Consider the following 25335-nt stretch of genomic DNA (forward strand, 5'->3'; position numbering starts at 1 on the left):
AAATGTGGTAGATAAAAGTACTCAAGTAACAGGAATAAGAACACATGTGAGAGAATTTTGAGGTAAAGATTAATCAAGAGTTTGGGGAAAATTTTCTAGTCTTGGACTGGAGCAGGACTTGTAGCTTCATATTTATCTTGGACCTGGACTACAAATATCACTTTCTATGTATCTTGGTGCCTTTAAAACAGATGCAACATCCAAAGTTTTTTTTACCTGGGCCAAAAAGAAAAAAAGACAGTAGTGCTGCTCCTTTACAAGCGTAGGCTTGCATTTGGATGTGTTGTCTGCAGTAAGCCAAAGTTATTACTATTAGAAATAGAAGGCCTTTAAAAACAGCCTGTTGTGTTCAATGATTCTGTGTAATTTTGCTTTTTGAATAGAATCACTGAAATAAATTTCAATATTTTAATTTATTGAAACTAGCATATCAGCCCAAATGATATGAAAACGAGCATTTAGTTGATCTATGTAAATCCTGCACAAAAGTCAACAAAATGCTGAGCATTACATTGTTATGCTTTTAGTGGATGGTAAATACTGTGGTTCTGCCACCCGTTAGTCATATACACAGCTGAGGCAAATAATGTTAAATATTATCAGCTGACTTTTTGTGGGTGTGAGCAGCGAAAGCAAACATGGATCAACCTTTAGAAAACAAGTGAACGCTTCCATTTAAAGTCCTGCTGTTTTTCTCCAGACTGTGAAGCTGGGTAAAACGGTTTGCCTGACCTTTTACAAAGAACTTATTCATATTAAGTTAAAATGGAGAGAAGAGTTTTGTCTGTGAGGACGAAGATAAAGGATAATTGTCCCAAGAAGGAAAAGCTGGACCTCCCAAAGTGGATGCAACGGGATAATTTCAGGGGACTGAGAAAGCACTCAGACAGAGAGACTGATGATGAGAGTTTTGACACCATTGAGATGTGTGAGTATTGCACCAGCAAGCAGAAAAACTGGAAAATAAAAAGGTGTGAGAGTCAACATGGCCTTAACAGTATTTATTTAATTTTAAATCAAATGTCTCTCCATGCATGGCTCTGGACGTGCTTTCATAGCATTGTGTATTCTGGATGCTCAAACATGTTGGTGAGGGATTTGATCAGAAGATCATAGAAGAAGCAGTAAAGACGGACATTTGCATTTTCATTAAATTTCCTTTCATAAATTGTCACATGTTACGTAGATGTATTTATCTAAAGTTAAGGACAAAGGAACAGGATGAGTTTCTGCTAATTTTCCTGTTGATTGACAAGTTTGTGGTAAAATAATGTATAGTTTGTGTGAAGTCTCCTGTTGTGTTGAACAGTACTCGACACTGAGAAGCAGTTTATGGAAGCAGCAAAGAGGAATGATCTGAAAACCTTGAAATATCTTGGAAAAAGTCTGAACGTCAACGCAAAGAACGTGGTGGGTAGAAAAAGTAGCGAGGTCTTTTTGATTTTGAGGGACATAAATAAAGTATCATCAAGAATAGTGTTTGGCAGAAACTTTCCACAACGAAGCAGTAACGTGATCTGTAACTGCAAAACAGCACCACAGGACAGCCCTTCACTACGCAGTAGCAGGCAAAAACAAGGAAGCAACTCAGTTCCTTCTGCAGCGCAGGGTCAAAGTGGACCAAAAAGACAAGGTGAAAGGGTTGGAAATGTTTTTTTTTTTTTAAAAAAAAGAACAATAGGTTACATATCTAAGTATAATTTTGTGTTCTGGTTATGGCAGTATGGCATGGCACCCATTCATCTAGCTGCCTGGTTTGGCAGCTTGGAGATCCTGAAATTACTGGTGCAGGCTGGGGCTGAGCAGAAGGTTGAAAATGAGGTAAAACATTATGATGAGATTCTCTGACTTACACAGAATACACACATGTTCCTAATTTAACGTTTATAGCAATAAGAAAGGTGAGGTGTGTACATTTTGTAAAAACTAGCTACTCACAGATTTTTTTCTTCTTCAGGACGGACTGAACATCATGCACTGCGCTGCCATCAACAACCACACTGAAATTGTAGAGTATATTATCAATGATATGCAGATGAAAGAATTAAACAAGGAGGATCAGGTATATGTTTTATTACAAAATAGACTTACCTCATTATAAAAAACAGCATATGTATAAAGTTCATCTGGAAAATGAGGAATCATTTAGTTCAGTTGCATTCAGTGCTTTTAAATTCACATCTGCATCAGTTAGTGAGTCTGATGAACCTGAAATACATTTATCTGTCCCACTAGTTTTATTAACATTTGCATCATTTAACTAATGTGTAAGACTGCAATATGGAAGCCTTTTACTACAAAAACAATGAAACTTTACGATCATCACAGTCACAGTCTGTGCACATTTATGCAGCAAAGTGATTGCAGTGATCATTTTTTACTTTCAAAAGTTTTTGTTCTCAGTTGAATTATGCAGAACATGTGAAAAGTGTAATACATATCAGAAAGAATGATTTACTTTTTACAGGGCATCTTTAGTCACACAACTCTGTTGGTAAGGTTGTGGATTTTTTTTAGATCCATTGTGTTTTGCTGTCCTCGCCTGCATTTATTTCTCTGTATTCCAGTCAGGACATCATCCTTTTGCACTGGCAGCAGAACATGGGAGCACTGAAATGTTAAAGATACTGACGGAGCCATACAACATGGCCGCAATGAAGCCCAACAAGGTCTGTGTGTCTGAGCCACCTGTAGGATGTTGATGCATCTTGTTCCTAGTAAAACTAAGGCTGTTTATGTTCATGCATGTCTTCATGCATATCTCTGTGTCACACCTGCAAAGAAGCTCAAAGTCAAACCCTCTTTGATGTGCTGCTGTTTCCCTCCCCTCCTTCTGGCAGAGAGGGGACACTCCCCTGCACTTAGCTGCCAGGAACGGCCACTTGGACGCCGTCCAGCTGCTGCTGCAGACCTTTGATTCTCGGGATGAAGTCAATATGGTAGACAATCAGAGTGAACGTTCTCTTTTTTTCTTGGTTTCTGTGGATAATCCACTGCTGAATGTTAGTTCTACTTGGGATTAATCAAGACTGACGAAACACAGTTGTGTTCCTTCAACCACATACTGTGATCTAGCATCAACTTGAACTCTGACCTGTGGGTTGTAATGTGATTTCATGGTTCACAATTGCATAATAGACTGTCCAACTTGCTTCAATGATTAATTTCTGACTCAAGGTTGTTTTTCTAAGCATATTATACTAAATAACTAGTTGCATTATCTTTGCTCCTGTGTTGCAGGATGGTGAGACAGCTTTGTACCAGGCGGCAGATAACAGTCAGGAAGAATGTGTCCTGGCCCTGCTGGAGGCCGGCTGTGACCCCAACATCCTCACAGTGGTACCGACAGATCTTAGATCAGAAGAATGATTTTTATTCTACTGCTATTCATTTCCTTATACTGTTTACAAAACATATACCTGCCTAAAACCTGCCAATAAGTCTGAACTCTTGTTCTTTGCAGGCCAAATGCAGCGCTCTCCATCCAGTCTCAGAAAGCGGAGACTCGTCTCTTGTCCAACTCCTTTTAGAGTACAACGCCCATACAGATGTTCAAAACCAGGTGAGAAAACACAAGCCAGCTGGGAACGGTACATTTCCTTCATCCTTCTCAGCATTGTTGAGTCTTACCTTGAATTATTTTTTTGGGGGTGGGGTAATATAAATAAATTTGTTTGCTCCAAGCAGCTGGAAGCTCCTCTCCATCTGGCAGTGAAGAACGGTCACATCCCTGTTATCCATTCTCTTGTAGCAGCAGGCTGCAACATTAATGTAGCCGACAAGGTAGAATCAACCTCACACAGACAAACAGCAGCACATTATGTGGCCAGGTCACAAACTTTCCCACATTAATTAGCAGAGATAATTTTCTTCTTTTGGGAAAGAAGAACATTTTTCCCTCAAACCTATTTTTCAGTAGGTTTGAGGGAAGGAGTGGGGAAGGAAATGGAAAAAGACAGATGAAAGAAAAGGACAGAAGGAGAAAACGAAAAAAATCAGAAGAGTGCAGGTTAATAAGGATGGAAGAGTTAAGAGGAATATAAGAAATTAAAACAGGAAGGGAAGTGAGAAAAGAGTAAAGAATGGTAGGGAAACAAGAAGAAGCAAGAAATAAGGGAGAGAGGATTGAAATTATAAAATTAATGACAAAAAGAATTAAGGAAAAAGTAAAATAATACTGATAGCTAATACAACATTTATTTGAGTTAACAGAGAATGAAGTGAAATATATATATATATATATATATATATATATATATATATATATATATATATATATATATATATATATATATATATTTTCTATGCAATCGTCTGTATCTGGACTTTGAAAATACTTGAGTTATCTAGACAAAGTATGAACCCTGATAAGATGCCTTATGCTGTGTCCTGTTAGAGACTCCAGACTGCACTGCATCTCTCAGCGGAGCTCGGCAGGACTGAAGTTGTGGAAATGCTCCTAAAAGCTGGTGTGGATCTAGAAATCCGGGACAGAGTGAGAATACACACATACTTACAACACAAAATCACCTTAAGACAGTCTGACGTATCATGCATTTATGTCACAGCACAAGCAAAGTACATCAAAATAAAGAAAATTGTGTCAAAAATGATATAACTAATGTTGCTATTCTGATTTACTTTATCAATCTCATTTTCTGTGCTGGATTTGGAGTAGCAGGGTAAAACTGCTCTGGGTGTGGCAGCCAGAGCAAATGAGGTTATCATTGTGGACATGATCATTAAAGCAGGAAGATACTACAGCTGGAGAAAGGTGAGGGGGGAAAAAAAATCCAAATATGCATGTTAGCTGATGCGGTTATAGTCTTTATATGAGCTCCATGCCATCTTCAGGGCTTGAAATTCATCAGAAATGATTTATTTGGCACCAACACATCCTCAATTAGCTGCATTCCCTCTAATAACATTAAAGGATCCCATGTGAAAAATAAAAAACATTTGACAGGCAATTTACCACAAATGTAATTAAAGATATGCATGATTCACTAACATGATTGATTGCAGACATGCTTAGCTCTGACATTCATATTGCTAATCATTTGTTTTGGTGCTTTGCCAATAATCTCTTCCCATAGCGCTGTGTTTTCAGGGGCCAATGGCCTTTATCAGCCCTCTGACATGATTTAATTGCCCTTTCAGGCCAACCCTGAGCTTAATGAAAGCGTTCACAGTGAGCATCCGCTAACGTTTAAACTTGACCACCGGAATGAAACCAAGCAGCTCCGTTCTACTGCCTGGCGCCTAGCGTACGAGCTCCTGAAACCCGGAGACTGGAAAAGACTGGCAGAGAACTGGGCCTTCACTAAGGAGCAAGTGGCTGCTATTGAGGATCAGTGGACAGGTGCCACAAAAACCAACACACAGGACTTTAAAAACTAAAATCAGTTTTCATGTAATCACTGTTCAAGTTTCAAGTTCAATTCACAGAGCATTGACTATAAAAGGACGTGATGTAACAGGAGTCCTATGCATTTTTACACATCATAATTCCATAGTTTCCCAGACTCATAGCCAGAGTGCTCTTTAGCTAATCTTTAAATGGAAATAGAAAATATTCTAAACTAATACTTGTCTAATATTTCTAGGTCAGACTTTAAATAAAGGAGCAGATAAAAACCTCAAAATGTAAGGAAGTGAGTGAATGACTGACAGCTGATTGGATAAAAGGATGAAAAAACTGGGACATGTGGACAGATGAATGAGTAGACAGATGAACTACTCAAAGAGCGCGAAGGTTATAGTCAGTGGTTAGATGTATGATGAAGGGAATGAAGGCGAGATGCACTGAAAGTAGAAAGATAACAGGCAGAAAAGCATAAATTGATAGATTTATGGATAGCTGAACGAAGGAACTGATGGATAGGTGAATGAAGGATTTCACACAAGGCATTTTAAGCCCTAGTTAACTACTGATCTTCATATCAGTGTATAAGTGTGATGTGTTTGAGTGCAGCTGGTTAAAAACACTCATACAGCACATGGGCTGTATAAACTCAGCCCATGTGCTTATTTTTCCTGCTTATTCAAATGCCAGACGACACAGGAACCCTGTAATCATAATACCTCCCTATTGAACTCACGGCTCTTGCTTCAAAACGTCTCGACAGGTTGACCAGCTTTCCTGACTCTAGACTGTTGTATTGTTTGGTTCCCAGGTCAGCACAGTTATAGAGAGCATGGCCACAGGATGCTGCTGATCTGGCTCCACAGGGAGGAGCTCGCTCAGACGAATCCTTCCAAACAACTCTACCAGGAACTCATCCTCACTGGGAACAGGAAGGCTGCTGGTACCTTCAACGCTTTGTCACAGAAGCCAACATGCATGTAAACATTGCTCTGTGCCGGTGTACAGTGTTCAATCAAATATTATTTCGTCTTGCAGATAAGATTCGGACGGAGGCAGAGAACACCAGCAAGAGTTGCTGCATTTCATGATCAATTTTGTTTACATAATTATCAACCATTGATTTCTGTAATAAGTTAGTGGTAAAAGCATTTATTTAGAAAATAGCAATGTGCTGCTGATCCGTAAAATATGACTTTGCATTAAGAAAGTAGGCAACCATTGCTGCTAGATTGTTTCTAAATCATGAATGGATGCACACAAATGATTTTATACAATAAAATCCACGTTCATAATGTGCATAATTTAAAAGCAAACATCTGAAATGAGTTAAAAGTCAATTTATAACCCTAGACTGTAAATAATAAGAAAACATTTCTACTAGTATATCTGCTATGCCTTTACATAAATGAAAGCCAACTAAAAAAAAAAAAAACAACACAGAGGTAAATCTGTTGTAGGATATCAAACTTCATATGAATGTTTACAAGACAAATGAGGATTTTTGCATAAAATAAATTAAATGCTATCACTAAATTTAATGCACCAGGGGTGATCATTCCACTTCCTTGATTGAGTGGACGCTGCATGTGCTGGTGTGTGTTCGCGATGACGCTCTGCCTACAGCAGACGTGTGGCTCTGCTGGAGCGGCCGAGGAAACTTTGAAGCCAACGCCTGTCCAACTGTCAGCTGAAAGAACAGAGAGAGACACTTTACAGCTTCAAACAGCTGGAGGCTACACTTAGTATACGCTTTTAAGTGCAGATCTCCACCACCTGTCATACCTGTGTAATAGGATGATGGCGTTCTACTACGACAGAGCTCATTGGTGGAGCTACTCCCATCACCTGAAGGCCGCCGTGTGGGACCTTACCGACATCAGATCGCGCAGTGATGCGAGCCGTCACAGTCTTTGAGGATTTCTGTTGACCTGCCGTCACAATCCGAGCACCAGACTGAAAGAACATGATAACAGCTGCTTTTAGAAAATAAAAGCATTTCTATGGATGTAACAAAGAGGGAAACCGCCAGTAAATGTTGGCAGGAAAGGTTATCTATTTTCGCTCAAACATATATTCCATTCCCATACATCTTTAAACATTTCTGACTTCCCCAGACTTCTTAGTACCTTCACAGCCATTTTAAAATATAAAATGGTTCAGTGTGTGTACTACACTGCTCAGTCCCTAAATATGGAACTGGAAAAAACAAAGACTTGAAGAAAGCAAGGAAAGAAAGAATGCAAGAATGACAGTAAAGAAAGAAAGAGGAAAACGCGCAAGAAAAAAAGGACATAAGAAAGGAAAGGAAGGAGGACAGAACAAAATAAGATGGAGAAATGAGGGAAGAATGTTAGGAAAAGAAAGGAACAAAACGAGGAAGGGCACAAGAAAAATGAAAAGAACGCCAAGCAGAAGGATACAACATTTAGCCAAAGGGAATACAGTTTGGAAATATAAATACTTTTCAAGCTCTTATTTCACTTTTCCATACTTATCCAGACCTGGAAAAACACGGACATAAAATTTCATACTGTCCAGACTGAACTCTGACTCTATGCTGATGTGAAAGTGGACTTCCCTAAAACCTTAGGTCCCCTTGACCACGATCATGTTTCCGGCACTAACCTGTTTGTGGGTGCTTGCAATGCCCCCTAATGGGAGAGAGCTGTGCAAAACTGTGGTGAAAGGAAGCATCTCTTCCTGGGAGGTGGAGGCTCTGGGGCCAACCTATTGAAAATACAGAACATGCTAATTGTTTGAGATCATAAAGAAAAAAAAATGTCAAAGACCAACATAAACTAGTACAAACTTTACGTGCCGTCTTCCAGGAATTCCCTGTGTTTAGCTCCACTATCTCTGAAACGGCCTCAATATTCCTGGTGGACAAAACAGACCCACAGCATGATGCTGCCACCACCATGTACTAACATTGTGGCGATGGGTGATGTGGATTTTTTCAAGCCAGCCAAACAGTTCAGTTTTGCTCTCACCATTTCAGATTTGTATTTGTAAAAAGAAATTAAAAACACTCATTACTTTTCTTTCATTTCACAGTTATCCACTGCTTTGTATCAATATATTTCATACATCTGAAGTTTGTGACTGTAGTGTAAATGAATATCTATAATGAAATCAAAAGCACATTGTTTGCGTGAAAACCTAGATAAGGTTAAAATTTGTGCACACTGGCTAATCTAAGAACAAGAAAAAAAAAAACCATGAATAAACTCACAAAAGTGTAAACAAAATGAGAAAATGAAAAGAAAGCTAGTATATTATCAGTCTCTCACCATATCATCAGCTTCCCTTTGTGTAGGTTCAAGGCGTTCAAAGTGGACTGGACTAAACCTTTTCGAGGTAGTGGGAAACGGCTGGTGCTTAGGTAACGTAGCTGATCCGCACTCGTCCTGGCCAGGCGAAGGATCTACAAGAAAAACAGAAGGTGACATTATTACTAAATAAATATATATATAAAAATTCAAACACCTGTGTAAGACTAATAGAGCCTAATTACTCTATGTGCCTATTCAGTTGGCAAAAGTGGCACATTATTGACAAGACCATGAAGAATCAGGACAGAGTATTACATTAGCAGCCTGCACTGACAGTAAGATAACAGCAAGCAAAACGCATTAAAGCCGAGACCAGATGGATGAGCAAAGGAACGTGCTAGAACAAGCTGATAATAATGGAATCCACCTCCAGCCGCTTCAGCAGAATGGCTGCTTAATTTGGTAAATCCTGATATTTTTGTTACAGCGTGGTGTCACCGTTTGAAATATTGAACTAACAGGATGAAAATATTTAGAGATTCTGGATTGAGTCCCTGAGGTAAAGTGAAATTGTGCAAGAGGGGACATCAAGTATTAGTATGACATCAAGTCTCCTCTTGCAAAGTACCAATAATGACATCCACTAATAAATACCGCAATTATATCCTTCTAATAAATGAGTTCAGGAGGAGACACTAGCCCCCTACTGTTATTCATGTCTTATTCACTCAAATGTCAGTACCACATAGCTGCACTGCTGGAGAGGTAGACCTCAAGTTTCTCTCAGTGTTGATGTCTGTGTCTAATCAATGCATCTCAGACACAAAGTTAACATTGGAACAAAGCATGCTGTGGGAGTTAGCGAGAACCACGTTTATTAGCACACTTGTTAATAAATGTGCATCAGCATAATTTCACACACAGAAAATAGAAAAATCGAACGTTTTTTTGTTAATATTTATGAGGTGTAGAAATACACTTCATTATAAATTCTAGTAGTTTAAATTAACTAAATATTTAAACTAAATTCAATAAGCGCTAACTGGTTGATCAGGAGTAATGCCCGGAAAAAAGCTTCCTCCGTTCAACCATCACAAACACAAACATGTGGATAATCATACATAAATCAGAGGTTTGATTTTTCAGTTTTTTTCCCCCATGCGATGTTTTGCTACTTTAATAGAAATCCTTCAAACTGGGCCTGGCTGTGAAGGTGCTGTTTCCGACGGCCCATATTACTGATTAGAAATATGTCAGGTAAGGGAATTTTGCTACAAACCATGTGGTTCCTGTGTGGGTAGCTGCTCTGTTCGTGTTTCAGTGGACTGGAACATGTTGAGAGCCTCCATGTTGAGGGCACAGACGCCCCTCATGAAGGCTTTCTTCATAGACTCCTCATAGCGCTCTCGCTCAAAGTGTAGCCTCTGAATCTCTGCCTCAGACTTATCAAGAGCCTCGGATTGCTGTAGAAACAGACGGGTGAAGGCGGAAGGAAATCATAGGTTCTTTATTAATAAACCTGCTAACATTACCTGAAGTTACTTTCAGTCAAAAGTCATGCTGGCAAAGACAGAAACACTGTCAACACTAATTTACATTTCCCGATGCTCCATTTCTCTTTCATTTAAGTCAGCTTTACAAAGTTCTAACACTCCAAATACTTATACAATTTAAAATGCCGTAAGTTTTGTTCACTCAGATGCTGAAATGAAATATATTTCTAATAAATGACTTCATAAATCTTAAGCTGTATGTTTAAAGAAGGAGTTGAATAAAATTGGTTAGCTTCATATGACAAGATTTTGTATAGAACATTGAGACCAACCATACATTTAGCTAAACGAAATCAGTGTTCTTTATTATTTTATTTACCTCTGCCAGCTTGGCCTCATATTCTGCGGACAGGTGGGAGCAGACCTCCTCAGCCCTGGAACGGCACGCTCGCTCCACCTTGGTCTTCCAGCGTTTTTGGACCAGACCATGCCAGCCCTGCCACACCTTCCTCTTCAGCTGCAAACTGTAGTGCTGCCGAGCCACCTGAACAGCATGAGCCTGCCAGCGGAGCACAGCTACATGAAATATTGACACGGTAATAATTGCACGTTTCATTTCTTCTCGGGCGGCTTGGGAACATTTTCCTATGCTGCAATTTGTCTGGTATGATTTTGATGTAGAAAAATAGTACATTTGTTCAATGTAGATTAAGGATGTTTAAAGTTACTGTGTCGCTGCTGAGTAAATAGCTAGTGGAGAGGATAAAAATGTTCCATAAAGATTTAGAGGTGGTAGTTACAGTGCCGTGCAAAAGTATCTCTTTTGCTTGAACTCTTTAGATCTTGGTGTAACTGCAGACTTCGGTGTGTTTTATTAGGCTTTCATGTAGAGACAAATATACAAAATATAACTGTGGATAGGATGGAAAATTGGAAAGTGTTTTCAAATCACTTTAAATATACAAACAATGTAGTCTGCATTTGTGGTTAGTCCCCTTTGCTCTAAAACCTATAAATAAAATCTAGAGCAACTTATTGTTTTCTGAAGTTACTTGACTGGTAAATAGTCCTCCTACATCTATTGTTATTGACTGCTATGTCATGTTTTCCTTCCACTTCATGGTTATATATTTTGAAAAATTTAATAAAATCTATAAAAACCATTGAAGTTTGCTACTTTAATGTGGGAAAGACTGAATATTTTCACAAAGCACTGAATGTAGCTTTGTAGAAAACATTCTTTAACAATAATTTTGATTCAAATTCTAATAAATAATAAATAAAGAATAAATAATATACTTCATCCTTTAAGATTGGTATCCACTAAAATTTATTAGGGTTTTTTAAGATTTTTGTGGCGCTAAAAGCTTTTATTGAGCTTTATCAGACAGTAAAGGGTTGGAGAGAGAAGACATGCTCCAAGGACAGCTATGTATGCAACTTTATCCACACAACAATTTAAGAAAAATAATCTCTTCAATAACAGAAGGGTGTGTGTGTGTGTGTGTTGTCTGGATTTCTACTAGGAAAATCCCTTAAGTCTCAAAGCAGGTAAGTTTCAAGCTTATAGGAATGCATACTTCTTCTTTAGCCTCAGCATGCTGGAGTCTCCAGTGTGTGAAGGTTTTCATCTTTTCCTGCTTCTCTTTCTGTCTCTCCAACACCTGGCTCAGATTTCTGATCACCTGCAAGAGGACACATCACACTATAAGCGTGCAAGTCTAAAAAGTTCACGGTATGTTCCTCATCTTCTTCGTGATGACCATGCTAATCGGGTTAATGAATTAATGAAAAGCGTATCAAGGAAATGGAAGATTAAAAGATGATTGCTCTAGTTTGGGAAAACGTGTCAACCTCAAAAAAAATCATCTTGGTGCAATAAATTGCATCATTACTGAAGTGAAGTGTGTTTTGTTGTTTTCAGTCACAATCCATTTCTCACAAACCGTCACATAAAAGAAGCCGATCAATACAAATACCTCATCCTTTCTCTGGTTGGACGTCTCGTAGGTGCGCAGCAGCCCTTTCAGCGTATCGAGCTCTGACTTCAGGCCAGCCATTTGGACTGCATGCTTTTCCCCCTCCTTCTTCATCTCCATCCTGTGCCGCTCCATGAAGGCATACTTCCACTTCTGGAGCTCGGTTAGCACGTTTGACTGAACAGGAAACAAAGGGCAGGATGTTAACAGAAGGTTTTCAGATTCCTTTATGGGGCCGAGGTTTGTTAAATATACTGACGCATACTGAATTCTCCTTTAACTTGGGAAATATTTATTCTTTTGTTCAACACAATCACAAACTCATGCTGCCTTTCTTGATAAATGCCAATATTGTGATTTCACCTAACCAAGGACAAACAAAGCTTTCATTGGTTATAAGTGTGAAAGTAAAATAACAGCGTTTTGCTACTGGCACATAAAAAGAGCCTTACTAAAACCTCATTTAATGGATCACAAGATCAGAATAGCGCTGGTTCTCTGTGCCTTTTCTCAGGACTGATTAGCAGCTGATTGGTTGTCACATGCTCTCCATGAATGAGCTGTACAACAGCTAAGGAAAAGGGCAGGGTGAATACATCCCCCTCATCTAAAGTACTTTCACCAGCAGACACTTGTATAGTTAAAAGGTCACCATTTCACAGAAGAAAGGAGCTGTCACCCTTTTCTGGAAAGTATCATTAGGACTCGGTCCCTTCATAAGCTAAGAGAGGGATTGTTCGCATTCATTTTTTTCACCCTTTTAGTAAAGATTTAATATTGGCTAAATATACACTAAATACAATAATATTTAAATATCTGGAGTTTTAAAATTGGTTATTTTGTCATGATTAGCCCTCAGTTTATAAAAAGAACTGAAAATAGCTATTTATTATATAATTTTTGATGGAGATAACAATGTCATCATTCTAATAGAATTTGAGACTTTTGAGACAAATTTCCAATCTCCAGTTTTTGTAAAGCTCTGAAACAGATATCAGTCACTTTTTCTTTCAAAGCAGGAATCCACACATTTCTTGCCAACATCCCTCAGTATTCTGTTCAGTTCTGGATCGGAGATCAGTGAAATTATTGAACATTCTATCAAGTGCATCTATTGATATTGATCATGTGTCTATCGGAACATATAATGCTATTATTGGTTTATTGTCCAGCCCTGCCTCCCACATTAAAACTTTCACACCAGATTGCCAATGTTAGAATACATCACAAACATTGCTAACATTGTGCAATAAATGTTCAAGTGTCAGGTTCATTAAAACTGAAAATCAGCTGATCCCTCGCTGCATAGATTTTAGTTTATTCCTGAACATCTTCCAGTTCATACTGAGAGTAGTTGTCACTTGAACCAAAGCAATTACAATTGAGCCATGTGTAACCCCTACTTAGCCAACCAACAAAATATTTTAGCTAAAGTTAAAAGACTGATGGATTATGGAAAGAAACTTCCATGGAAGAGGAACCAAACTAACCTTGAGGTTGTGGCTCCACGTATCCAGAATATTTTCCATTTTGCCAAGATTCTCTTCAGAGATAAACATCTCAGTGAAAGCACAATCATGGGACTCCTGGTTGTCTGAAGACTTGGATGCTGCCTGAAAATCCTCTGATGGCGCATTGGAGCGCACTGAAGTCTTGTTTGATGACGGACCTGCTGTCCTCTCAGCTGGAGGAAGAAATTACATATACTGAGAATATGCATCTACAGACATGTAGAAAAACTATAAGCAAATTCTCATCACAAAAAAAGTACCGTAACATTTTATGCATTTTTTCTTCAGCTTACCCTGAGAAAAGGCCTGTGACAATCTTATACTTCTGATGGAGAGCCTCTCATCTGCTTCAGGTTCTGGGAAATGGTTCACAAAGGATCAAAATTTACTGTTCATTAAGCACACACTCACACACCCCCACACAAAACTCTCTATTAAAACTATTAATGTCATTGTGAAAGTGGAATTCTAAAAACAGAAGACAGTTTAAGAACAGGATAAGTGATGGCAAGAGTGCTGAATAAAAAGAGCACGGCTCTCTCCGTCCAAGAATGCATTTATGTCAATATCTTAATTAAATTCTGCAAGGAGAAACGAAAAAGCCTGCACTCTAAAGATCAGAGCGGGCAGAGTTCCAGGAGATCATTACTTATCAGCCTGTCTGCCTTCTGCATCGCCATGCGTAGCTCAGTGAAAGTTAGAGCACTAAACCTTCAATGAGAGATGGTACTGGGGAGGGGGGCTGATTGACTGTTTAAGAAGGGTTATTATACAGAAAGACTCAGAAAAGTAATGTGAGACACCAATATCTATTCTGTTACGGTGAACTGCAAGCTGAAAATGCAGAGTGCATGAAAACATACCCTTGCCATAGGTTGAGATGGGAAACCCTTTTTGAAACCTAATCATTAGATGGGGGCTAATGCTCAGCTTCTGCTAGAGAAATTGAAGGAAAATGCGTGCATATGAACATTTTCCTTATACAGATCTTACCTTGTAGATGCTGTCCACTTGGTTCATCTGTTCTCTGGGAACTTTGACCTTGACCAATAGAAAGCAGGTCATGTTTGGGGGTGATAACAGCATAGCGAAAGAGCTCCTCATACTCATCCTGTTGATTAAAACACACAAGCAAACAAATATCTATGAGACGTATGGAGGACCAAATTATTTGCTGCACATAAAGAACATTAGGCTGGGTGACAAAGCAGCTTCTTGAACATGAAATCTAAACAAAAACTATATGATCTAAAAATAGAAATCAATTTGTTTATTCCAATTGTGAAGAAAAATAATGTCTAACTTTTGAAGAAATTTGCCTTAGTTTTACAGCTGACAATGCCTGTTTTGAGATGTGACCATTTATGCCAGTGTAAGGTTTCAGGGGTGGTAGACTATAGAGTCCAATTTCAAACATGAGGCATGGTTTAAACAAAAATTGCTACTGTCCCACAAAGCATGCCTCCAGATTAGCTTGCATTTTCAGCTACAGCAAAGGATTATTTTAATCAACCTGAAGCTCAGAAGACACAGAGCTGCCCCGGTCTGAGTCTTTGGGGAGAACAGGACTGTCTTCATCCTCCTCTGATGACATCTAGGTTAAAATAAACAAACAACAATGACAATTTTATTACTTAGGAAAATATTACGGGTTACTGACTGGCGAAAATAGATCATAAATTTTATATTTTTTTCACACCCATGCCATAATAAAAGGCAGTCTGATGACAAAGTAAAGGTCCTAACTTAATAAAGGTATTAAACTCCACCATATACAGTAACTGTAAAAATAAATCCCCCATTTTTTTTATTCCAAGGCCAGATTAATTAAGACATAATCAGGTCTCTACCTGGTTTCTAAGCAGTTTCTTGACTGTCACCGTCCCATGCAAAAAGAAGCCCAAAGCATCACTCCTCCTCTACTATGCATGACCCGTTGGTTAAGAATTATTAGTGCCAAACAGAGAACTGTGTGTTTTGGTCAATCATTTCTGACTTGGCCTTAATTTTTCTAAAGTGACAGTGACCTGAAAACCATGTGATTCATGATATACATATGCAACTCTCCAAACCAAAGTCTTGTTGCTTGGCTTTGTACTTGAATCTCTTCCAAACAAACTAGGCAATACTATTTATGTTGTAAACATTAACATTTAGCAAGCTAATTAAAGCTTATAGAGTCGAGGACAGTGTGAACTGATGCAGCTCCTTGGTTTTTTTTTTGTGCCTTTAATCTTTGTAGTCTGAAATTGGGGTAAAATTTCTAGAGAGCCCACTCACTGACAACATATAATGTTTCTAAGTTTTGAATGATAGACGCCATCTAGTTAAGAAATGAGTCCTTATCCCATCCCGGATTGACAGGTAGAAACATTTGCCTCTAAGATTAAAGCAGGAACTTTGGCAAGTTCCTGCTTTAATCTTCCTGATCAACAGTAAAAGGAGTGAATTTGATAACAATCTTCAGTTTGCGACTTTCTCTCCTAAGATCTTACGGTCTAGGGATGTACGTAGTTTTTCGCAAGTAGCTTCAACACTCGTTTTCATTATTAAATCGTGACCGTGAACATTTCTGTGTTTTGTGTGGTTTGCTGAGAGGTCAGATACCTAATGGCTAAATAACTTCCAATCAAGTGTTTTGACACAAAATCAAAAGTATTGTCAGCTGAAATATTCGCTATAAGCCCCAAAACGCCAAAACAAATGGTACCTGAATCATGAGATTTAAAGCAGATTTGTAGTTGAGATGAATAGGAAAATTAGCTAATGTTAAATCTGCATAACTCGAAGCACAATTCTGTAGCTTCTACAAAACAAGTTTAGCTAATAATGCTAGAACGTTTGGTCGGAAATCCCTTCTTGTTTCATTAAAGATTCAAGACAAAAAAAAAACCACTACCGTAATCTCAAACGAGTCGTCAGTTGGAAAGTGCTTGCTTTGCCGTTTCAAATAAACAGACTCCCAAACAACAACATCAGTGATTGGCTTATGCTTCTACAACTCCCGCAATCTCGGCTCTGGTTGGTTTAATTATTTCCAGGGTAACCATAAGCGGAAGAACGCTAGCTTCTGCTACGTTTAAAGGGGACTTGTTCAGTTAACGTGAAGTGTTGTATACACAGGAGAAATGTTGGCAATATTATTAGCTTTACAATGGGTAGAAGACATAAAACCATTAAAAACAGTAATTTGTTCAGATTCAAGCTCTGCATAATTAAGTTTTAAATATAATCAATCAGATCGTAGGATGGACATTTTATTAGAAATATCTCATACATTATTCAAAATACAAATATGGGTTTGATAGTTATATTTGTGTGGGTTCCAGCACATATTGGAGTAGAAGGAAACAAGAGGGCAGATAAAATGGCAAAGTGGGCAATTCAAAATCCTATTAGTTTAACAGTTAAAACAAATAAATCTGAGGGAAAGAGTTTTGTTAAAGAAAAACTGATGGAAAAATGGCAAAAAAGGTGGGATGAAGAAAAATCAGGAAGATGGTTTTATAACATTCAGAAGATAATAGGAGAAAGAAGAAATGGAAGACGAAATAGAAAGGAGGAAAGAATGATAACAAAGTTACAGGATTTGGGCATACAGGACTTAATTATACACTTTTTAAAATTCAAACGCATACTCCTGGCAAATGTGATTACTGTGGAAAATATGAAACAATAGAACATGTTGTATTAGAATGTCCTAAATATGAAAGAGAGAGAAGATATATGAGGAGAGAGTTTGAATGTATTAAGGAAAAGGTTAATTTGTTAGATATTTTGAGGAAAAATTTGGTGAGTAAACATATACAAATAGTTATTCGATTTTGAAAGAAAACTAAATTATTTAATAGAATTTGATTATAGTAGGTATGTTTGTGATGTTTGGTATGGTTGTGTATATATATATATATATATATATATATATATATATATATATATATATATATATAAATAGATAGACCATCACAAACCACACTCCATACCAGTAAGTGGCAGTAATGCTACTAAAAGTTTGTTGCCAACCGCCAGTAAATCCAAGAAGAAGAAGAAGAAGAAGAACGTGTTTACTAAAAATAGGTCCAGAATAAAAATTATATGGTAGCACAGTGTTTCAGGTACTGATAAATAACAGCTAGCAACAGTGCTTTGAGAGAGTATTCTTTACCTTTGAAATTCTTTACAATTTGTCACACAATAGCCTCAAATACAAATTTTGGCAGATTTCATTTGATAGACCAAAACAATATAACTTATAATTGTGTATAGGACACAATATTACATGCAGTTTCCTTTCGTCCCCTTTTTCTTCCCCAAATAAAAATCAGAAAAAATTGGCATGTATTGCAACCCTATTTGTCAACATGTTTTTTGGTTGTTGTCAGGTTGTTGTCAATCTTTTGGGGTGTGTCTCAGCGAGCTTTGCATAGCTAAAAGCTACGGAGTCAATTTGCATTCAGCACCCATTGCTAAATAAAATCCAGTCCAACCAAATGACTTCTCCACCTGACCTCAGTATAAGTCCAGCTGTTTCATGAAGGCCTCAGATGTTTGTTAGGGAACATTTGTGAACAAGCAGCATCTTATAGACCAGTGGAACAGATTATTGAAGAGAAGGACAATAAAAGCCCTCTTTAAGATTTACCATAAGCCATAAAGACATTACCAGACATTACTGATAATGTCTTAAATATTAATTTGCATATAAGGTGGTACGTGTGTTAACAAACTAACACTGCATATCAGCTTGAACACACCATCTCCATGGTGATAGTATCATCAAGAGACCTGGGCAGAAGTTCACCTTCCAGCAGGACAACCACAATTGACATGTGATCAGAACTACTAAAACCAAAGTGTTAAATTTGGTCCACTCTAAGATATACCGCTCAAGTGAAAATCTGGTGCTTGAAAATTAATCTTCACAGCGTGCAGTGTTAGCTTGTTACCACAAAAACATTCAATCAGCCTAAGTTAAAGCTAAGTTTGCAAATAATAGACAAAAAATCAGTCCCTATGTTTTCAAATAGAGGCACACCTTCAAGACATGCAGCTGTGAATCACTTTAAATCATAAGACAGTTCTACTCTGGGTAAAAAGTGTATAAAGTCTTTGACTATACTGTATTTTGTAAAATGCAGAGTCACATGATTATATGCTAAATAAACTGAACTTTGCAGTTTGAATGACTGATAAAGGTTATAGGTTTCAACTGAGAAAAAAAAAAAAGGTAAACTGTACGTAGTCTATTTCTGTCACAATTGTAGAAAATGTTATATACATTTTGTCTTGGGTTTGAAGATGAAGTGCTTAATAGTATTACAACACATGGAATAGGTCTTAATGACCTGGCACTCCTGAGCTCTGACAGACTCTGGGGAGAGGAGACATATGGTCTCTCTCAGCTGTGGCAGTGCAGGAAGAGGAGCTGTTGGACTCGAGCCTCCTTACCACATGGTTGATGGTACTTTGCTGTCTGAGGATGCCCTGTCAGCACCGGTACAAGACTACAAAATGACCATAAAGAATAAGCAGAAACTTGCCTGATTCTGGTGAGGTTTGGCCTAAATCTAGTACTCTGTTTAATAACCAGCATTGATATTTTTTTGTAAGCAGCACCAGAAACGCACACACACACACGCCTACGCACACACATTTTACTCTGTACACATGTTGACAGCCGAAGCAGGCTTTAAACTGAAGGCATAACTGTAAGGATAATCCAAGCTGCTCGGCGGGGAGTGCAGGTTTCCTGTTGTATGACAGGAAGCTGTAACCTCCAGGGATTACTTATTTCCATTTTATAGCAAACAATTCACACATGTGTACGTCTGGTAAAATGATCATTTTGGGAAATTTTTTACACCTTTATGCAACATGTCTGAGCTTTCGTTCGTATCTTCTTTTTATATTACATAACAATGGCAATTGTCTATATTTATGTTCCTTTTGATTAAGGCAAAAAGTGTTTTCTCTTTCCAAATTCTTTTCTATTTTTGCTTTTTTTTTTGTCATACTTCAATGCACAGATCAAATAAAGATAACCAGAGTAAATGCAAGAGACAGTTTTCAACTGATAATTAAATTTATTAAGAGGAATATGCTATCAAAACCAACTTGGCCCTATGTGAATAAGAAATCAACCCCTTAAACCTGAATGCGCCATACACCCTCGGCAGCATGAAGTGCTGTTAAGGATTTGTGGTGATGACTGGTAATATCTTCTGTACTGCTTCTGAATAGGTTTTGGACCGCTCTTCTAAGCAAAATTTCTTTCCTTCAACTACATAAGAAAGTTTGCAAACCTGAATATCTGATGAAGGTCATGACAACATCTCAATGGAGTTTCATCCATTCAAAGGAGGACTTGCTGGTTTGCTTCGGATCACTAGCCTGTTGTGCAACTCTAGTGAACTTGAGCTCATTAGGATCACTACCTGAAGACTGGAGATTCTACAAAAGGATTTCCTTCTAATAAAATATTAATTCATGGTAACAATCCATTTTTTCATCAACTGTGATTGGTCGACCTGCAACTGAAAAGTACCACTACCATGTTTGACTACTGGGTTGTGAGTGTCTGAAAATGTTATTGTTGTTAAAGAAGCAACAGAACACATTATGTCTGTCCTGATCTTTCCTTCTTCTTCTTCTCACGTCACAGCATCGTTGTTCCTCCAGTCTCATCACCATTCTGGTCCCAATATCCAAACCTTTGTGTTTCTGTCATGAAACCTTACATGTGATTTGTTCCTGCTCAGTATCCCCAACAGAAATGTTTCTCTTTTTGCTCCTTGATGTTTGGTCTTTGCTTACAACAGTAAGCCAAGAGGCCTCTGTGACCAAACTACCATACTTGCCTGTCTACCCTCCAACAATAAGTCATCTGTCCTTAGCCGCCACCTCCACTTCAGGATCTACTGCCACCTGCTGACCTCCACACTGCAGCCCCCACTAACAAGATGATCTCATCCCCAATGTATTAACCACCTGAGCAGTTCTAATCTTCCCCTCTTTTTCTCCAGTGAGTCTGCTGAATGAATCCCTGGAGTCTAAGATCCATACATTTAACATCTGTGTTTTTAATGAGCTGTTAAGCTTTTTTCCTGTCTCATCTGTTTCCTGCACATTAGTCACACTTCACAATTCTCACACCTTCCAAAATGTTTCACTTTTTTTTTTTGCCAGTCTGCAGATGATTTTCCAAAAGTCTTGGAAATCACCAAGGTGTTTTTTGTGGGGAGGGGTTGGCAGTCTGAGGTCTCTGTGTTTCTTTTGGTCAACAGTATTTTTTTTTTGCCTTTGAGTCACTCTACGGAGGCCATTTTTTCCCAGTTTCTTTGTTGTTGTTGCATGATGAACATTAACATTAACAAATGTTGCCTGTAGTGCTTTAGATGTTGTCCTGGGTTCTTTTTTTGGCCACTCCTGGGAAGGTTCTCCGCTATTCAGTATTTTCTTCATTTGTGGATCATATCTCTCACTGTGGCTTTCTGGAGTCTCAAAGTCTCAGAAGTGGCTTTGTTACCATGTCCAGTCTGGTAGACAGTAATAACTTTGTTTCTTATCTGCTCTTAAATTTTTGGATTTTTTCTCCATTATTTTTTAATTTAATTTAATTTATTTATTTTTAACTTATTAATCTCAGATATGTTCTGTTTAGGAGATTTCTTGATTTTATGATTCTCTCTATAATCAAACCTTGATATTGTTACAGGAACCTAAATATGACTGATCACTGTCAGTTCATAAGTTAACAGCTTTCAGCTCACACAACACAAAACTATTTATCACATTATAAATAATCAACATTTTGTTTATATTGTGTTTTATTTATATCAGTCTTTCTGAGATTATAAAGGGGATATTAAACAAGTGTACAATTCATGTATCCGTTATCAAAACAAAATAATCTGTATACAATTAATTTACATAAATCAAATGAATCTAAATTAATTCCCCTTTACATTATAAAGGGCATATTAAACAAGTGTGCAATTCGTGTTTCCATTATTAAAACAAAGGAATCAGCATTACGTATTAATTCCTAATCAATTTATTATTAATCATATCAGTATTTAGACAAAGTAGAACATCCACTTGTTTAATGCAAAGTAACAGAATACATCTGAGTTGCATTTACTCACAGACGACAGAGAATGACTTCAATTAAAAGCTCACAGACAGTAGACAAAACAATAATCGGGTACTTTAGATGATTGTTAGATTAGAGCTAGAATTACTCAAACCCCATTTTAAAGCTGTGCCTTCCTACTGGAAAACAAAATGCATCTTGTGTAATTGAAATGATACTCAGCTCACATTCTTGTGTATAGACTGTTCAATCTGTTCCAGGACAATAATTACAATCCATTTAGCTTTCCTCCCTCTGGTATTTAAGCTCAGCCAAGTACACACAAAAAAGAGACCAAAGAGGACCTTGCAAAAGTAGGTGGAACAAATGTTTGCAGTAACGTAGTGTTTTTACAGTGAATGGCGTACAGTATGTGTTACTGTTTCTAATCTTTCCCCACATTTATCATGTTGCAGTCATAAACTTTAGTGTTTTATTGGGAATTTTTGCAATAGATCAGTAGAAAGTAGGGAATAGTTTTGAAATGGAATGAAAATTGTGTGTGTGTGACTTTTTTTACTAAATAAAACTAAGAACTCTGTTGTTTATTTGTATCTTTCTTGATCGTGCTCAGCTGAGCAGTAAAGAGACATAACTCACCTTCACAGCAAGACTACACAACAGATTTGTGTTCTATCAATTTCAAACCAACTCACCTTTAATACTGTTGACATTGCAGATCCCATTGTGCGCATATTAGCTTTTCTGTGAAGATCAGACGATAATACAATGAGAAATTGTTTGAATGTAGCTAGAGGTGAACACTCATTCATTAAATGAACGTACAAATCTGTGAAGCTTTCTACATGTTGCATGAATAATTCCCACTACTGACGTGCGCCAATGTTGTTTTAAATGCATTCGCTTAGACTTGTAGTTGTTCATGCATTTGCTGTAGTCCAGAGATCCATTCAGAATAACTGCAGCACCAGCTTTATTGAGAACATGAAAGAAACATTGGCGATGCATCTGTTTGCTGTGCGTCTTAATTCAAATAAACAACAGCTAATCTGGACACTGCAGAGCTTCTGCTTTGTTGAGACAGAAGCTCGGGCTGACTGGTGAGCTCTCTGCGTTTAATGTCGGCTACTCCAGCTGATCCCTTCATCTCGTTTCATCATTTTCATCCACATGTAAAGAAGGAAATATTCTGTCTTGTTGCATCTCATCTGTTGTTTAATGCTGTATAAAATGATTCCAGACTGCACAGTGCAGTCCTTAACAGCTATGATGAATTTAATGCAAGCATTATCAAAGGACATTGGTGTCACTGGCAGAAAATAAGTGATGGATTAGACTGTCCTAAGGGGGAAGTCCTGCTCCATCAACAAGTAATGAAAACTAATATGAAAACAGCAAGCAGGGACAAATAACTCTACAACACGTTCAGGTTCCACTGTCTTTCAGAGAGGGGTCATTATTGTCTCATATGTGAGAAAAATGAGTTGACGATGTTACGATTGATGACAGCCCATTAGTGGTTGTCCTGAAGAGTTATGGCAGTCTGTGATTGTGTCTTACTGAAAATCGATCACAGGCAGAAGCAGCGCTACATCCAGTTTGTGATCAGTTTCACGCATGGAGAACAAATAAGAACAGAGACAACAAGGACTGGAATTTGCTTCACAAGAAATGCAATGAAAAAAAAAAATATATAAATATATATTACAATTAATAAGAGAAGGTGATTTTCTAAAAGTTAACTTGTAAAGGCATTTTTATTATTTTTTTTTACATTTTTTTTTTTTAATATCATTTAATATGACAGAATGTGGAGGAAGGTTATCTGATTAAATGAAACCAAAACTACCCATAAATGTGAAAAACTGTGAAATATCCTGGTGGCAGCATCATGCAGGGGAAAACAGTTTTCTTCATCAGAGATGGAGAAAATGATGCAACCAGCTAAATACAGAGAATCTCTGGAAGAAAACCTGTCAGAGTCAGCATAGCCTGAGACGCTGGGGTGTAATTCAGTTGGACGGAACAAGTTAGGTACCTGAAGTTAAACACTGAGTAATAAACAAAAGAGAAACATATAATTTACAAAGCTAGAAATTATACTACAAACATATAATTTACAGAAAGTGCCGATTCTGTATTATTTAAGTTTAACTACCGTAATAACACCCAATATTTTAAGTTAATATTATGAGCAGGAACTCAGGGAAATATGCTGACATCTGAGTTGGAAAATGGAAAATATTTTTTCTACTGTCATTTATTGCTAAGGCAGGAGTAGCTGTTGACAGCAAGGGTGAGCACTCCACAATTCTGGCTTTTATTGGAAAACAAAAAAGAAGACAGCTACTGTTAAAAAAAATTGCCATAAGAAATCCCATTGGTATTTTGTCACAAGCTGCATAGAGACACAACAAACATGAGGAAGAAGGTGCTCTGGTCAGGTGAGACAGAAATTAAACTTTACCACCACACAGTACATTTAACTAGTTAGCTTGAAATTAATTTCTTTCATTAACATATACATATGTTTGCATTATTTACCAAAAGAAAAACCTGAATGAGCTATTTTTATTGCACTTTTAGTTAGAAACAATAAATTCAACTGGTGCTAAAACAGCCAGATTTTGCCAAACAGGACTCATTATGTTGACTTGACTTGCTTAGCTGCAAAGGCTATCTGCTCACTAACGGGGTCAGTGCTCCAAGCTTTATCCAGGCTGTTGCCTTACAGCCTCAGTAGAAGTGTGACAAATGAGCCAAGTCGAGCTGGTTGTGCTTACAAACATTTGCACAAAATTATCTGTTGTTTTTTTTTGCGGTTGTTGTGTGCCGGATATGTGACCCCTCAGTTCAGGCATAAAGAACAAAAATTATTTGTAGCAACAATCCAGATTCTGCTGACATAGCAATCAATTTGATAATTTTGCTTTGAATGTTTGCATGTCCTGCACTTTACACCAGATCTTTATCAGCTATGGTTCAAACATGTTAGAAGAGTGTTTTCATTGTAACACTGGAAATCCTTTAGCATCTCTTTTGCGTGTGTGCTTGCTTTAGTGACCAGGATAAGAGAGAGAGCAGTCTCTTTCGTGTGCAGTGTTCTGCCTCTTTACGTGCGTGCGTGTGTGTGACAGTCATTCTACTGTCCTGTACATTAAGCTAAGTGCTCCCCACTGCTCCTGCAGAAGTAAATGGAGTCTCATGGCTTGAGGGAGATTTGTTTTACAACAGAAACAATCAGAACAAATAATGGCACAGTCCTAAACACCAAGTCACTACTTCCTGGCTCAAATTCAGGTAATAAAAACTGCACTTTTCTTTTTATCCATGCATTTGCAAGCTTTTGTTTACACAGTGTTACTATATTATCCTGTGATGTTTGAAGTGAAAATGATGCACGCGTAATATCACTCTGCTATCTTGGTGTTTACACCAGAAATAGCCCGACCAGATACACAATCACTTTTGCAGGGGACAGTGCAGCAAAATCTCTAACTGTGTTGGTGTAGCTTCAAGCCTTCAGTGATATAAATACTGTAGAGCTGGATGTCCTGGTGCTTGCATCAGTCGGCTATTCCCCTCATTCCCCTCCCTCTATTCTCTCAGGGAATCAGTCC

The 25335-nt window shown here is 37.8% G+C and overlaps 2 protein-coding genes across 4 annotated transcripts; one reads left to right on the forward strand and one right to left on the reverse strand.

The window, feature by feature from the left end:
• The first annotated feature begins 691 nt into the window (after window positions 1-691).
• ankdd1b (ankyrin repeat and death domain containing 1B) lies at window positions 692-6805 on the forward strand. 2 transcript variants are annotated; one of them, XM_014470624.2, is made up of 15 exons: window positions 692-928; window positions 1310-1410; window positions 1535-1633; window positions 1723-1821; window positions 1958-2062; window positions 2568-2669; window positions 2841-2939; window positions 3241-3339; window positions 3464-3562; window positions 3685-3783; window positions 4397-4495; window positions 4679-4774; window positions 5161-5362; window positions 6177-6308; window positions 6404-6805. In XM_014470624.2, exons 1-15 carry the CDS (start codon window positions 766-768, stop codon window positions 6454-6456), a joined length of 1647 nt encoding a protein of 548 aa, XP_014326110.2. In that variant the 5' UTR covers window positions 692-765; the 3' UTR covers window positions 6457-6805. The 2 variants fall into 2 exon arrangements, with proteins under 2 accessions (XP_014326110.2, XP_023198906.1); XM_023343138.1 differs by having other exon boundaries at window positions 3688-3783.
• Window positions 6498-16567, reverse strand: poc5 (POC5 centriolar protein). Of its 2 annotated transcripts, none has more exons than XM_005804039.2 (13): window positions 16523-16567; window positions 15137-15217; window positions 14617-14734; window positions 13917-13979; window positions 13603-13796; window positions 12113-12289; window positions 11714-11818; window positions 10513-10692; window positions 9920-10103; window positions 8659-8792; window positions 7994-8095; window positions 7151-7321; window positions 6498-7055 (listed from the first exon to the last, which is right to left on the reverse strand). In XM_005804039.2, the coding sequence occupies exons 2-13, from the start codon at window positions 15215-15217 to the stop codon at window positions 6921-6923; spliced, it is 1644 nt and encodes a 547-aa protein (XP_005804096.1). In that variant the 5' UTR covers window positions 16523-16567; the 3' UTR covers window positions 6498-6920. The 2 variants fall into 2 exon arrangements, with proteins under 2 accessions (XP_005804096.1, XP_023198905.1); XM_023343137.1 differs by lacking the exon at window positions 16523-16567 and adding an exon at window positions 16334-16374.
• Between the last annotated feature and the right edge of the window lie 8768 nt (window positions 16568-25335).

Source organism: Xiphophorus maculatus, chromosome 12, assembly GCF_002775205.1.
Source record: "Xiphophorus maculatus strain JP 163 A chromosome 12, X_maculatus-5.0-male, whole genome shotgun sequence".
NCBI lineage: Eukaryota > Metazoa > Chordata > Actinopteri > Cyprinodontiformes > Poeciliidae > Xiphophorus > Xiphophorus maculatus.

Bases quoted from the DNA above. Each gene is read 5' to 3' on its own strand.
- ankdd1b (XM_014470624.2), top strand. From the start codon at position 766: ATGGAGAGAAGAGTTTTGTCTGTGAGGACGAAGATAAAGGATAATTGT. The intron at 929-1,309 runs GTGAGTATTGCA...TGTGTTGAACAG, and splicing joins TTTTGACACCATTGAGATGT to TACTCGACACTGAGAAGCAG. The intron at 3,563-3,684 runs GTGAGAAAACAC...GTTTGCTCCAAG, and splicing joins ATACAGATGTTCAAAACCAG to CAGCTGGAAGCTCCTCTCCA.
- poc5 (XM_023343137.1), bottom strand. The intron at 12,290-13,602 runs GTTAGTTTGGTT...TTTCCTGTTCAG, and splicing joins CGTGGAGCCACAACCTCAAG to TCAAACGTGCTAACCGAGCT. The intron at 8,096-8,658 runs GTGAGAGACTGA...TATTTTCAATAG, and splicing joins AAAGGGAAGCTGATGATATG to GTTGGCCCCAGAGCCTCCAC.